The sequence below is a fragment of the Atheta coriaria genome, unplaced genomic scaffold (assembly GCF_025399875.1).
Source record: "Atheta coriaria isolate IRGN ID8LTWV9N9 unplaced genomic scaffold, Caltech_Dcor_3.1 hic_scaffold_10_pilon, whole genome shotgun sequence".
Classification (NCBI taxonomy): domain Eukaryota; kingdom Metazoa; phylum Arthropoda; class Insecta; order Coleoptera; family Staphylinidae; genus Dalotia; species Dalotia coriaria.
Window position 1 is genome coordinate 7,500,327 of NW_027045452.1, and position 14,406 is coordinate 7,514,732.

Below are 14,406 nucleotides of genomic sequence, written 5' to 3' on the forward strand. Positions count from 1 at the left end.
ACGAACCTGAAAATGGTACACCAATGACAATGGGTATGGCTTGAGAGCATTGCACGAAGCCCCATGTCCTTGCAAAGTTTCTAGCTCTGACCCTTTCGTAGGTATACATCTTAAGGGAGTAGTGATAACCCCCACAAAATATACCTATAAATATACCGCAATATTTATTTTTTTGTTAAAAAATATAGTTCCTGACTTACCATAAATCCAAGCAAACATCACATACGCATGATAATTCCCACTGACCACTGTAAACGCCAGAATTGACAACCCACACATAAAAACAGCAGTTTGTGTAAGATACTGCCTCGCAATCCGGCATTCAGTAGAATTGTGCAATACCAGCGTACTAAACACAACACATCCCACAGTCCATGCCAGCCCTAAATAAACCTGTAGGAACACAGTGGAATCTCCCAAACCTTCAACCTCTGCTTGATACGCTAAATAAAACAACGGGGTATTTATCCCAAACGCTGATATTCCCGTGGAGACTAGCAGAATCCGGACGGTTTTGCTCTTGAGGGTACTGAAGTCAAAAAAGGGCACCTTGTCCTCGATTTTGTTCTTATCTTTGATCTTGCGCTTTTGATTCTTGATGTGCAGAATAGCGCGACGTTGCGGATGGTATAAACTTGCTGAGCGGTAAAAAGTACCAAGAATAAACGTGGCTGTCACTGCACCTGTGACAACCTGGAGACCTAGACGCCATCCCAAAGCTCTTAAAGATAAAAACAATAATTAGGTTATTATTTTTATGAGTTCTCAAACTAGTCATACCCAATTGTACCACGTATGATGGTAGACATGATAGAAATCCCCAACCCACTTCCGCTGACGATGAAAATCTCGACGAACTCACGACGTCGTTTGAAGTATTGAGCAACCATTAGCGTTGAGCAATCGCGGGTGATACCCACTCCAATACCTACCACCGTTCCATAACTGCAGACAGAAGGAAAAGGCGAAATAATTTCTTTGTTTTTCAAAAGTTAATTCGATTTCAGTTTCATCGCTTCACATCTTCATTCTCTCAATAACAAGTAACCTACTTCTAGTTTCCGCTTCAGTTTTTTTTCTCCTAGAGTCGCAATTCGACATCGAATGACCATCGGGTGAGTTATTGTTCGGTCGCTAGTTAGACGCTAGTCGGTTTGACGAACTTTTAGGGCTTCAGAGGGGGCAGAGGAGACTAGTTATAGTTTCCGGTTTCTGCTTACTTTGGAAACTGTCTTGTTTCTACACTCGACCGACCGCAGAAGAATCAAGAAGAGCACAAACAAGGTACTTTGAGATCATTCACATGACATCGAATTTATTTGCGTAAACTATCTATTGAATTTCCTTCTGTTTGTCTTGATTATTCTTAGACCCCCTAACAAAAAAAAAACAAAATCCTACTAAGGACTAATCAGGTATATTGGTCCGAATAATAAGAAATAATAAGGCTAATGAAGGATATAAGTCGAGGGTAAGATACCGTCGTTGATTTTATTGTTATATATCTGTTTTTGTTCCGTTGTCATCATAAAATTAGAATATAACAAGAAGCACCTATTTATTGGAAGATAAATGTGACTGTCTTATAATAAGATACGTAGAGGCCTGCGAAATTGCGTAAGGTTGTAAGAAAATGACTGCTTTGTTTATTTTTTTCGGACAGTCACGAAGACCATTCACACTAATTTATCGTCTCTGTTTTACGATATTATCATAATAAAACAGTTGTAAGTTACGTCAAAACAAGTTTAATAAAAATAACGAAGTCGTAATTTGTATTAATACTTACCTAAAAAATAATTGATGAAATTGCGTCGCGAAGGATGTGAATAAACATCCTAATGCAGTAATTAATCCTCCCATGACAGCTGTCACTCTTGTTGATTTTCGACGACAGAATGCAATCGTCACTGGTGAGATGAGCAACGCAACGCCGGTGGACATAGCTCCCAACCATCCTGAAACATTAATTATTTCTATTTACTTTGTCAGTGTACAAATGCCTGATGTGAAAAAGTCGCATATTTATCGTGAATGATTATTTCATCTGTTATTTCCGGCTTGTAGTGTCATGTGCTTAAGTCAGAAGTGAAAATCTAATTTGGAACAATCTGATAAGTTTACACCTAACATTTCAATAATAACCGAACACAACACGCCCAAGCAAGCGTGAGTAGACATTCGAAATATTTCTAAAATTTGAAATCATTAATCATTTACTAGTCATTAGTAGTAAGTTATGTGATGGCATTCCAACGCGTTCACGGCGGCAAAAGATAAAAATCATTCCGACTTTAAACAAGACCAAGTCGGATTCCTGTATCTACTAAAATACATACTACTAAATAAATAATATACATTTAGTTACAGGTTGTTTTATAAATGTATAACATTGATTTAAAAAAAAAAACATTATAAACTGGATAAACTAAAAGTATTAAGATGAGTCGAAAATAATTTATAATTAATTGGCAAAAATAATAGCAAAGAACATGTACGGTGCACAGAACGAGAGTCACCTGTACCTTTGCCCTCGTACGGTGCTCTGAATCAGAGTCACCTGTGCATTCATTTTACTCGATTTTTAATTGCGATTATTTCGTAAACTAAAAGCGATAGAGAGGAACGGATTGAAAATTAGTAATATACGGGAAATTCTCTAGAAGATAAATAAAAATCAGAAATAAGAAATCAAAGAAAATAAGAATAAGAAATGAAAAAGGAAAGTTTAAAAAAAAATGGGCAAAAATGAGACATTGATAAATGACAAATTGCAATAATCTTAATCCCAACGCCGAATATCAAGTTTCAACAAATTCTAAACCAGTTTAGAAATGTATATTCCCATAACACTTTAATATCCCTAGTTATAAAACTTGGTTATGTATCAATTTCGTATATATTATACCTGTTGGCTGTTCGACGTCTTTGCCAAACTTGCGACTAATCTCCAGACTAAACAATCCATAAGAGAGCATAATGCCGTTGCCAAGGATGTGCACCAGCACGCAGGCGATGAGTACAATCCACCCCCAGCCACCTTCGGGGTAATAATGCTGTTTAAGCGTAAGCAATTGCCGCAAATCAGCAACAAGACGCGCCGCTCTGCTCACAGGCACCTCTTCCACGCCTGAACCCTATAAAACTCCGACGTTATAGCTCCAGCAACGACGGCCAATATCTAGGTGCGGGTAGGTATATCAAAATATTTACCCCGTAGAAGCTGCCCAAACCAGAATCATGATGCGAGAGCTGTGGCAGCGATCGTGAGCGTGACATGCCGTTGCGTTTCTTATCGCTGGAACGCGTACGACCGCCACCACCGCCTCCAATGCCACTATTACTCATCACACTACTACTATTTTCGTCCAGATCAGCTTCGGCTCCGCATCCTGAACAACTCAAGCCGCGGCCGTCGCTGGAGTAATCTTCATCCGTCCCCATCGCGATTGATTTTTGTTTAATTCACTTGGTTTTTATTCACATTTTGATTGATATCTAATAGCAAACAAACGATTTCTTTCAAAAACTTAATTAAATATATAAACCGATATAAGACAAATAAAGCAAACGTTGAGATCCAAATTAGCGCATATCAAATCCTGTTATCATATTACGACCTGTTTGCGGCGACAAGCTCATTATCAGCGCACCCCGACATCATCAAATTAACTCGACGCCATTTGCCAACTTGCCTGGTTAGCCTGCTGGTAATTTCATTCCAGAAATTCCACTCACGCAGCTAAACGACCAAGCGTTATTACATTACTAATAGCTGCTGGCTGTGAAGCAGGTTGATTCGACGGCCATTTTGTTAAACGTATTTTAACCGGAGAGGTTATGTTATGTGCGCATCGACACAAGTAGGTGGATGCATAATCTTAAATTAGCATACATTGCACCCACGACCAGTGCATGAAGCAATTAGTATTATAACCGAGCCAATTGAGGCTAATTTATGCAAACGATAATGAGCGCAAGTCTTAACGACGTGTTTGCACATAATGTGGTCTGGGTCAACAATGTCAACATGTTACAATGTGCATGGTAATTATTATTGTTATTATCGTGTTGGATGACTTTACTAGAGTAAAGCTAAGTTTTACAAGTTGTTATAGATAATATTGAGTTTAACCCAAAAATCTAACTTTAACAAATAAGATAAGTTGTGATGTGGAAGTCCGGGGTGGGTTTTGTGTGTGGGGGAGTGAAAATTTACATTTTCGTACATGACTACACGTCGTAAACATGTGATATGCCTCCGGTCGGTCGGTCTGGATGTGATACAATGTTTCATGTTCGCGTCCAAAATACCAAATACACTTTACGCGCGAATTTCCATTCGATGTGGGTGTTCGTATATTTTTATGCGTTTACTCTTTATGAGGGTGAATTTTAATGGAGTCAAATGTATTAAAATCATCATGATTAATGAAAGTGCTTTGGAAAAGCATAATGACAAAATTTTAAATTTGAATAAACAAAGGTTGTGTACAATTTGTTTGTTATATGTCAATTGTATATTTTTTTCTGGATGTTACTGCGATGTTTTGGTACATAAATAACTATTATTTTTAGAAAAAATGATGTCACATATGAAATATATTCGGGAAAACGGTAGCACTGAGCGGATTTAGACATGTCAGGATGGCCGAGCGGTCTAAGGCGCCAGACTCAAGTGTAAACTTGCCTGTGATTCGAACACAGGTTGAGAATTCTGGTCCTCTCTGAGGGCGTGGGTTCGAATCCCACTTCTGACATTCCTTTTTTATTTTTTCATACAACAAAGTAGATAAAATGAAATTCGCCAATTGAAACTTCCCATTTTGCTGTATATCAAAACTTGTTCCTAAATTTTTAATATAAATAAATGCAAAATTTAAAATATTTATTTCTATTTAATTTAGTAAAATGCCAGGCTAAAAATCAACGATTTACTTTAATAAATACGTATTTTACTCTTATGTTGAACACTTTAGCAGTTTAGAAATGTGTCAGAGAATGCAGTTCCAGTGGCGCCAGATAATAACCACGATAACGTACGGACTCGTGATATTCCTACAGCGACTGCAACTGAACTCGTACCATGCAACTAGAGTGCAAGAACATTTAGCACCGAGCAAATCTTTCAATTTAGGCGAATTCTGGCGTGCAACAAACCCCAATTCCCATGTTTTCCCGACCGTAAACACTGGATTTACCCATTCGTGAAACAAAACAGATGACAGCTCACCAGTTTAATAATTTATAGTTTGTATTTATCCCAAAAACAACATCAAAACATAAAAATTAAAAAAAAAAACACTAAAAAATAAACTTCAATATATTTTTACTTCTACTTCTACTTCAACTTCTTTTACAATGTAATATGCGTAAAATTTGCATACCTACACTATTTGCTGCACTTGCATCTGAGAAATTTCGTCAACTACTCTATCATCCGCATACGCGTCCTCATCTCGCCTGGTGAAATATCGCCCTTTGTCCCCAGTTTGTCAATTTGTGACTGAAACTAGACAGTGAAGTAGACTCGCAGACTATGCGGAATGAGCAACATAAAAATGAATAGATGAAGAACGCGGCGGAAAGCTTCGCGACAGATTGAAGGGGTGGTTCGGAGAAATACGAGTAGTACAAGCCGGCTTATTAGACTACTTCAACTTCAACAACATTCCAACAATGTTTCAAGACTTATTCATTCTGTCGTTTTGACGTTGCAGAATGTTTTACTGTTGAATTTTATTTCTATTTGCATTCAGTTCACTTCAAACGAATTCATTTAATATAAGTTTTTGTCGTGACTTTGTCATTTTAGTTTTTATTAAAAATGTAATTAATTTTTACCTTCTTAGATCTTGTAGAATGTGTCAATTGCAGTAATAAGATTTTTAATTAAATTTTACATAAATTAAAAATGCTAATAACGTTTTGTAGCGCCATTTCCAATTAAATTATTCCACTATAACTATAATTGAATCTTTATACCTATTTTTATACGCTTTTTAATTATAATTTTTAATATTTTAATAGCTATTCTACTATTTTAGACTAAGACGAACCCGAAAATCATAGATTATCAAAATCGACACAGTCGTTATTGAGTTATAAATGTTGTAACTAACGTACGTTTATTATATATGCAGAAAAGAATGGTAAATGAGTCGCCATCTATGCAGAAACAATTTTTTTATACTAAAAAATACTGAAACCGCGTAAAATATGATTTTTTATATCCTTTAAGCAAAATTAATCCATCGGAAAATTGGAACACTAAAAGAAAACTCATTACAAAGTTCCATCATTAAATTCGCCTTACAAAGTTTATGATAGGAAATTTATGTCATTCAATATCTTCTAGATATACTTTATACACTTTAATATTAAAACCGTAAACTTTTTGCAGGTTTAATTAATGAGTGAAAGGTATAAAAAGTGTGCTAATTTGCATGCGTCAAGAATTAAACCGAAACTTGTCCGTAATCCATCATCAAGACGCTTCTCCGGCCGAATTAAAACGACGTAAATTGCGTCGGCTAAGAAGCTAAATTACATGCAGCGATGCAAAAGAAGTGAATTACAAGTGACAGCAAGGTGAAGAAAAACAGCATCGCATGCTGAAGATAAGACTGAATCATTAGTCAACTTTTTATATTGCCTCAGAATTCAATTCACTTAAAATTTTTATTTTTTAAATTGAACGCGAAGGACGAGATGCAATTTTAATTAAAAATATTGCCTGCGTAATGTATGGCGAGTGTGTTTGTCACAGAAGTCACAAGTCAGAAGTCAACAGACGACATCACATTACATATTACACGAGGGGGGCGTTTGGGGGATGTGTCGTGACCGACGGATGTCAACGGATATCGTTGACAAAAATTATCCTCATCCTGTTTCACATTTGTGTTCGTTTCGGCGCTTCGCATTGATTTTCGTCTCGTGTCATTGCATTCTTGTAGTCCTAGGATGTTATTTGTGTATATACCGAGTGTTTTCATTAAATAATCTAAAAAATAATTATTTTAAACGCAAAAAATTAAAAAAATGTTTAAAAATAATTTTTTAAATTTTAAATAAAAAAAATAAAAAAATATTTATTTTTAATTCAAACATCTTGTATATAAATAAGTCTCGCACAACAACAAGCGATTCCAACTTGTGTCTTATTTCACTTTTGCCGTCGTAGCGTTTCTTTCGTAACATTTGTTCGTTCATTCATTTGTTTCATTCATATATTTCGGCTAACTTATGGAAAAACAAGGCGTATGATAGGTGAAATAAACTAACTTGTTAATTTGGTTGCCTATATTATCTCCTATCTCATAAATCGTAATCTATAGGCTCACAAGGTCACTTTTGTAGTCCACTCGAAACCCGAGAAGATTTAGATGCGAAATTTAGATGTTATGCCGCTTTGACGTGATCCTGATCCTGATATCGTCCATCCGGCCTGGCCAAGGGTTGAAAATTTGTACGCCTAGACATACTAAAGGCCAAATTGTATAAAGGACATTCGGTCATTCTAATGTCACTACCTTCTAAAGCTTTTGATACCGGAAAACCTGCTCTTCATCCTGATCCTAATCCTAAATATGTTCATGTCGTAACGCATAAAGCTCGCTCATAAATTACTCATACCTTAATTATATCTAAACTAATTATTTATAAAATATCGTAATTTTCACTAATCTATTTACCCTGTTAGAAGTCACAGTAAAATTATTACCCTTTTTCCTTTTCCTGAATTTTTTCCTTTTAATTTTTTTCTGTCTTGTTTTGGCGTTTGGCGTTTACGTAAACCATTAAGCCCGGCAAGACAAATACGAAGAAAAGTGCGAACGCATATTTGAAGTCAAAGTTAGAAAAAAAAGCGCCATGTCCTTTTTCGGCGCGCCGCTCGCCGGATTATTTATCTCGCGTCCTTTGCGCGCCAAGTACGAATATAAATCGCCCGCAATAAGCGACACCGTCCCCAACAGTTTGCTTATTGTTCGTCGTCTTCGCCATCTCGCACGCAACCACGCGCAAGCAAACTCGTAAAAAAGTGTAAATTTATCACCGTGCTGTTATGACCTAATATGCTCGATTTCCATTCAATCCGGATTCTAAACTTTTCTATAAAGTAGAACTTTTAAAATATTACAATATAGGCAACACATTAAACACATTCAAAACAAACAATTTGTAAAAAAATGTATTTTTGGTTGCCTACAATAAAACTACTGTATTTATCTTTTTAATTTGATTAAATATTTAATACTACACTCGCAATTTGTTAATCTATTAATTTTATAACCTACAAATCATGTTTCGCGCTTGGAATGCGTCGAAATCGTAAAATTAATGGCAATTTTTATTACCGATGATTCCGAACATGGTCATAATAATTTTTATTGCATTTATTGCAATTATAACACATTTCCAACAAGAAAAAATTTAAAACAATGTGTAAACACATAAATCTTCATAATTTCAAGACAAAACTTGAAACAAAAGAAGAATATTTCATTCATAAACAACTTTATTGTACTAATACACACTTTACTAGTTGTTTACTGAGTGTAGTTACGCGTAAGACATAAATAATACGGTGTGTACTCTGTGGTTATGCAAAGTTGCATGTAATTCCTCAATAACTATCACAAATTTACGAGTGTTTGCACTCTTGTATAGTCAACTATAGTTTTACGAGCCGAGTTTAATGCGCGCTGCAATAAACTCATTTGTCATCCGACACCTACAACAAGACACCTTATTCGATGCATATTAAATTTACGACGCTTTAGAATTTATAGAGAAGGCGTCATGGTTCGTTAACAATTCAAATTCAAGTTAATATAATTTAAATTGATCAAGTTTTGATACAATTTTAGTTTTTTTGTTATACTACACATAAACTAAACCCAAATATAAATTTTCTTTGGTAATACAACTTGTTTTTAACTCTTGCAACGTTAGAAAACGGTTTTCGTTGGAATTGTTAATAATTAAACAATTAACGTACAGTTCGCGATCGGTGCTTGTCTGTGTTGCGTGTGGTTTGACTGGTTCTTCGCGATTCGAATTGGTTTCTATCAATCTCTTGCGCGAATCGCGTACGAGTACAACATGTGCGCGTACTGAGTGTGCAATGTGCAATTTTTTCGTTCGTATAGTGTCGCTTCCTGGAATCGAAACGTCGCGCATTCTTCAGCAGTTGCAACAGTAGCAAACTCTTTAACTTGCGATCATGAGAACGCGAAGAGAATGTGCTCTGCGCAAAAATAAAAATAAAAATAACTAAAGACTTTTGCGAAATAAAATAAAATAAAAAAAAACGTTGAGAAGAGATTACAGTTCGCGTTGACTTGCGTCGGTGTTGGTGTGTATGTTGAGCTTGGAATTCGTCCTAAAATAAAATCAATCCGCAGCAACAAATGTTAAAACTCGTTTGTTTTTTTTAACTAATCGAGCGAACATGAGAACACATGCGAGACAAGAAAGTTCACAATTAGCGAGGATGTTTCTTCACTCGCCAATTAACTCGACAACTAATAAAAATAAGCCAATATATCATTGAATTTAATTTAATTTAATCTAGGCAACACACTAATCAAATTAAAAGCATGCGATGTGTACAGTGTGTTGTCTAGCGTGTTTTACATCCAACAAAATGTGCGTTGGCGGTCAATTATTTTTTTACGATCGAAATTCCGATAATTTATCGCTCAATCCATGCACAGTTTATTTTATTTTCTATTTTTATGTCTTCATCACGCCGCGCTGCGTGTACAAAATCCAAAAAGTTGGCGTTTGCAGACGTTGAACTTCGAAAAAACTTTGCCCAACAATCGATATCTTGGATTAATAAAAATATGAATGAAGTTTCACTTTCAATTTCAGTTTTATTTTCACTTTCAGTTTCATGCGACTTGTAAACACAAAGTAAACAAAACTTTTGCTTCTTTTAAAACAATCCAATCAAAGCTAAATAATGAAATTTCTTGATAGAAGTAAACACAGAATATATTTGATTAAATTTTCTTGTGGTGAAAATAAACTTTACTTATTTTACTTTTACTCCTAAATGTAGACAACACAATATACATTTAAATATAAATCTGGTTGTTTTTTTCGTTTAAATTTGTTAAATCAGTGTTAAATCAAAATGTGATAACTCAAATATCAAATATCTGTGTCTATCGTTCTGGAACCGGAATCGAAATCGACGCGCCGTAGAGAAAAAAAAACGTGCGACGAAGACTCTGCATCGCTCTGCATATGATATTACGAAATGTAAATGCGACGCCGAACTGTAAATGTAAATGCAAAGCCTCTAGATAAAGATAAAATAAAAATTCGGAGTGCAAAGATGTGACGCGGCGCGCCGAAGAAAAAAATAGAATCGAAAGGCGACCATCGGCCATCAACGAATTCGATTCTATTTAAGCTCATAAAATGGATACAATATACAAGATACAAGCTCTGATAGAAGATATAGTGTATGGTGTAAAAGTGCAAATTGTTTTTTCGTTCACTTCGCAGTTTCTGCCAGTCATAGAACCATTTTATTTATGTATTTCTAAGGCATTAGCTATTCTTCAAAGTCAATCAAAAGCCGACCGAGCATTGATTGTTTTCAATGGAAATATCCACACAACTAATTGAATATACAGAGTGGTGTAAAAGTGTAATTTAAAAAGTAATTAATTTTCTCGCATCGTGATTATTTCTGATTAGTTGACAACATGATTGATTTTAATGTGTGCTTCTTTTTAGTTTAACGTTTGCTTCGTTTGCTTTATTCGGTTTATTTTATATTACAACTTCCTTAATTACCTTTCGTTGAAATTTATGCTAGAAAAGTTGAAAACTTGCGCCAATCAAAAAGTTACCTGTTGTTTTTGACTCAAAAATAGGTAATTATAAATATTAAGCCTAAACACGTCTTGTTAAACCAAAAATAAACAAATTTTCACATTTTTTAAACACTAATTAACCACTGGACACTAAATTGTGATAATAAATTTTTATCTGTTTGTAATTCACTAAATTTGTGTGATATTTATTATTGGTGGTTTAGTTTAAGTTGAGTATGTTTAGCGAGATGAAATGCGCGAGAGTTTCGTAGCATCCGCAGAGCGGACTGCCGCGTGTCGGACGAGTTCGCGGTCGGCGGTGAACTGACAATGGGATATCGGGATGGAAAGCGCGGACCAGCCAACCAGACACCGCAACTCGCAACGAGACACCGGCACACGCACAAGACGCACATCGGAGAGTTGAAAAAAATCAGCGAACGCAAGCACTACCGTTTTCAGAAGCCGTAAAAACAAAATTATATCAAAAATATCGCTTTTAGAAATGAAAAACAGTGAAAATAATGCGCAAAACTTACATTTTATGCCTTCTAAATACCAAAAAGTGTTTTTTTTGCACAAGAAGTCTAAAAATGAACAACATTTTGAAGAAATTTTATTTTTGTGCTCTAGAACGTAAAAATAAAATATTTTCCGTCATAAAAATGAATTTGTTAAGTAATTACATAAAAAAAATTAGCAAAAAGCAAAAAGAATGAAAAAATGTCAGATTTTATGCGAAAAAATGACAAAAAGTCTAAAAATTTATTTATCAAAATTCGTAGGTTTTTTCTGCTTTTATGTTTGTTAATCAAATATTTTTTTACATAAAATTGTAATTGTTCAGAAATTAAAGAATTATATCAAAAATACTATCATTTGGAACAAAAAATGTAAAAACATAGATTAAAAATGAAATTTTATGCATTCTTAAGGTAAAAAAGTAATTTTTTCCACAAAAAAACTAAGATTTTGATTTTTTAGATTTAAAAAAATAATATTTTTACAAAATGGGATGATGTAAATCAAATATTTTCCGGCCAAAAATTGATATGATGATAACGATACAAGCATAAAAAGAAATAGCTTTGTCTCCTCGTTTGCATTTTATGATATATCCTAGCGTCGTGTGAAATTTTGCAGTAGGCGCCAACCAAATAAAATTATGATGTAATATATTAGCAAAAATTTCTATAATCCAATAAAAAACCAACATGCAAAAGGAGGAGATCCAAACAAATCACGATTTTTTATGCATATTAAGCAAATTTCCAACTAATAAAAAAAAACTACTACTACCACACCATCTGTGCGGTTTTATAAAAACAAAGTTTTTTCTTTCCTTCATGAAGTTAATCTTAACTTCCGCACGAATTAATGTTCTTAAATAACTCGCAATGCACGATGATGAATCGCCGACTGGACGCATTCGTGCGTTCACCTGTTCACCTGCGCGCTGGCTTCGCACGTATCAGGCTGATATGAATGATGACGCTCTCGTGATTTCGTGACATTGACGATTGATCTCGAATCCCCTCGGCGCGCTTGCAATACATCAACCATCACGTATTCTCCGAGATGCGCGCGCGATAAGCAAACCGAGAGATCGAGGACTCGCTGCTGCGTGCAAAAAAAAACGCGCGCGCCAGCAGTGACAAGGAGCCGCTGGGATTTTTTGCCGTCTGGAGGCGCGTAGGCATGGCGGCTGCGACTGCCCATACATGGCTGTGACATTTACATATTTTCGGGCAATAATTCATTTCATATCGGAACTTTTTGCGCGCAAAGTGTTTTTATAACTTTCCGCGGGCGCGTTCTTCGCATTTTCCGCGCGTGTTTTGCGTGCGCGCATAATAAAATTTGTATGGCGGACACATTCTTGTCACTTTATTTATTTTTTTGCAACGCTTGTTTGTTTCCTACTTATTGTTGTTTACCGTTTTATGTCATGTTTGCGGATTTTTTATTCTTCGACGGGTTTTGAGTTTTATTTGCGCGGAATTATTTTATTTTTTATTATTTTTCATAAAATTGTGAATTATTCACAAAGTAAACAAATTCCAAGCAATTTTTTTTCATAGTTAAATTCTTTAGAAAATTCCACATCCGAAAGTGTAAAAATTTTGTTGATCAAAAGTTATAAACAATTAAAGTTTAAAACTTCTAAAAATTGAAACAAATTTGCCTATAACGCTTTGAAAAAAATCAGAATTCAACCAGTTGTCTTAAATTTCGCTCAAAAGTCAGTAATAAATCTTATAAGAAACGATTCCGAATGACAAATGAAAGAGCCATTAAGTCGATTGCTTCTTCTCACGCCATCTCCATCGTCGAGTGGCTACGTTGCGCTTCAGCTAAAACTTGATGACACGTTCCTTCACAGTTCACATCTTTGCGTACAAACCAACAAAACTTTGCGTTTGCGCCCGGCGTATTTATAATTTTCTTCTTCACTTCGCCTCTTTACACCCGAAAAAGTTTGAATTTATATTTAGGCGTACGCAATATTTTTACTTTCTTTTAAATCATAAACCAAAGAAAAATGCGCTAAAAAACGTTGAAAATCGTAAAAACTTCAGATGAGTAATTAAATGCGGAGATTATGTGACAAATGTGTCACTATACGCTCAAAGTTTCTGAGATGAAACATCATTCGTGTCGTAAAACGATATTTATGCCTTGCTGCTTGGTATTAAACCCAGTTTTGAGTAAACAAAAATATTTGAACTCCATCACTTTGTAGTATAAATAAAAAAAGACACGAAATTCTTTTGAAGACGTTTATATCTTGTGTAATTATCTGTCAATCAATGTTTTTCATTATGATAATAAAAAAAAAATTGCAATTTGTCATTTATCAAGTAATAATTAAAAGTATTTCTTAATAAACGCATAAAAATATTCATTAAATTTTAAATTAATGAAAACATGCGCGCATGTAATTTTAGTTGCCTATAGTTATACTTAATTTGCGCCAATATAACCTATAAACAGCTTAATTTACTCCGCTGAAATTACCTTACCTTATACGCCATAAAAACTGATTGCGGTTTATTACTTGTTAATGACGCTCGTGCACAAATAAAAATTCTTCGGGCGTCGAAGATGGCCCAATCGATATATGCGATCTTTTTCATTCTGAAGGCTTCGTATACTTTCATTTCTGCTGAATTCACTCACCTGCAAACGAGAGAAACAAGCAACGTTTTAGTTAAAACATTAAAAACACACACTCACATCAACATACAGAGTGTTGCAGCTTAATTAATTGCATATCAAACGCCAAAATATTGAAATTTCGCAAAATTTCAATCAAATTTATCACTTTATGCAAATCTCATATGTCACACGCTGTTCTGTGTCTTATTACATTTTCCATATGATATTTAAATATTAACATATTTATTTATGCTATTCGAGCAATTTGAACAATATCCACACGAATAATGTCACTGCGATTGCGACAGCCGAACACATCGCACACTTTCGCTTTCTTTGCATCGAGAGAAAAATATAAAAGTTAATCACATGCAAATAATGATGAAAAAATATAATACAAGTCCGTTTT

General features: G+C 34.8%; 1 protein-coding gene and 1 non-coding gene across 5 annotated transcripts in view; one reads left to right on the forward strand and one right to left on the reverse strand.

The window, feature by feature from the left end:
• The window catches only part of LOC135800180 (monocarboxylate transporter 12-like), a 50,194-nt gene that overhangs the window by 1,586 nt on the left and 34,202 nt on the right, over positions 1 to 14,406 (reverse strand). The window contains exons 1-7 of one of the 4 annotated variants that reach the window (XM_065313336.1): positions 10,875 to 11,178; positions 3,214 to 3,498; positions 2,909 to 3,137; positions 1,790 to 1,958; positions 781 to 945; positions 201 to 721; positions 7 to 144 (exon numbers count right to left, since the gene is read on the reverse strand). In XM_065313336.1, coding sequence (XP_065169408.1) covers positions 7 to 144; positions 201 to 721; positions 781 to 945; positions 1,790 to 1,958; positions 2,909 to 3,137; positions 3,214 to 3,444 — 1,453 coding nt within the window. In that variant the 5' untranslated portion in view covers positions 3,445 to 3,498; positions 10,875 to 11,178. Of the gene's footprint in view, positions 1 to 6; positions 145 to 200; positions 722 to 780; positions 946 to 1,789; positions 1,959 to 2,908; positions 3,138 to 3,213; positions 3,520 to 10,818; positions 11,179 to 14,406 lie in introns of those variants that run through there. The other 3 variants (XM_065313337.1, XM_065313334.1, XM_065313333.1) reach the window with 3 other exon arrangements.
• On the forward strand, positions 4,642 to 4,760 carry TRNAL-CAA (transfer RNA leucine (anticodon CAA)). The gene is made up of 2 exons: positions 4,642 to 4,679; positions 4,716 to 4,760. It is a non-coding gene; the product is annotated as a tRNA-Leu (tRNA).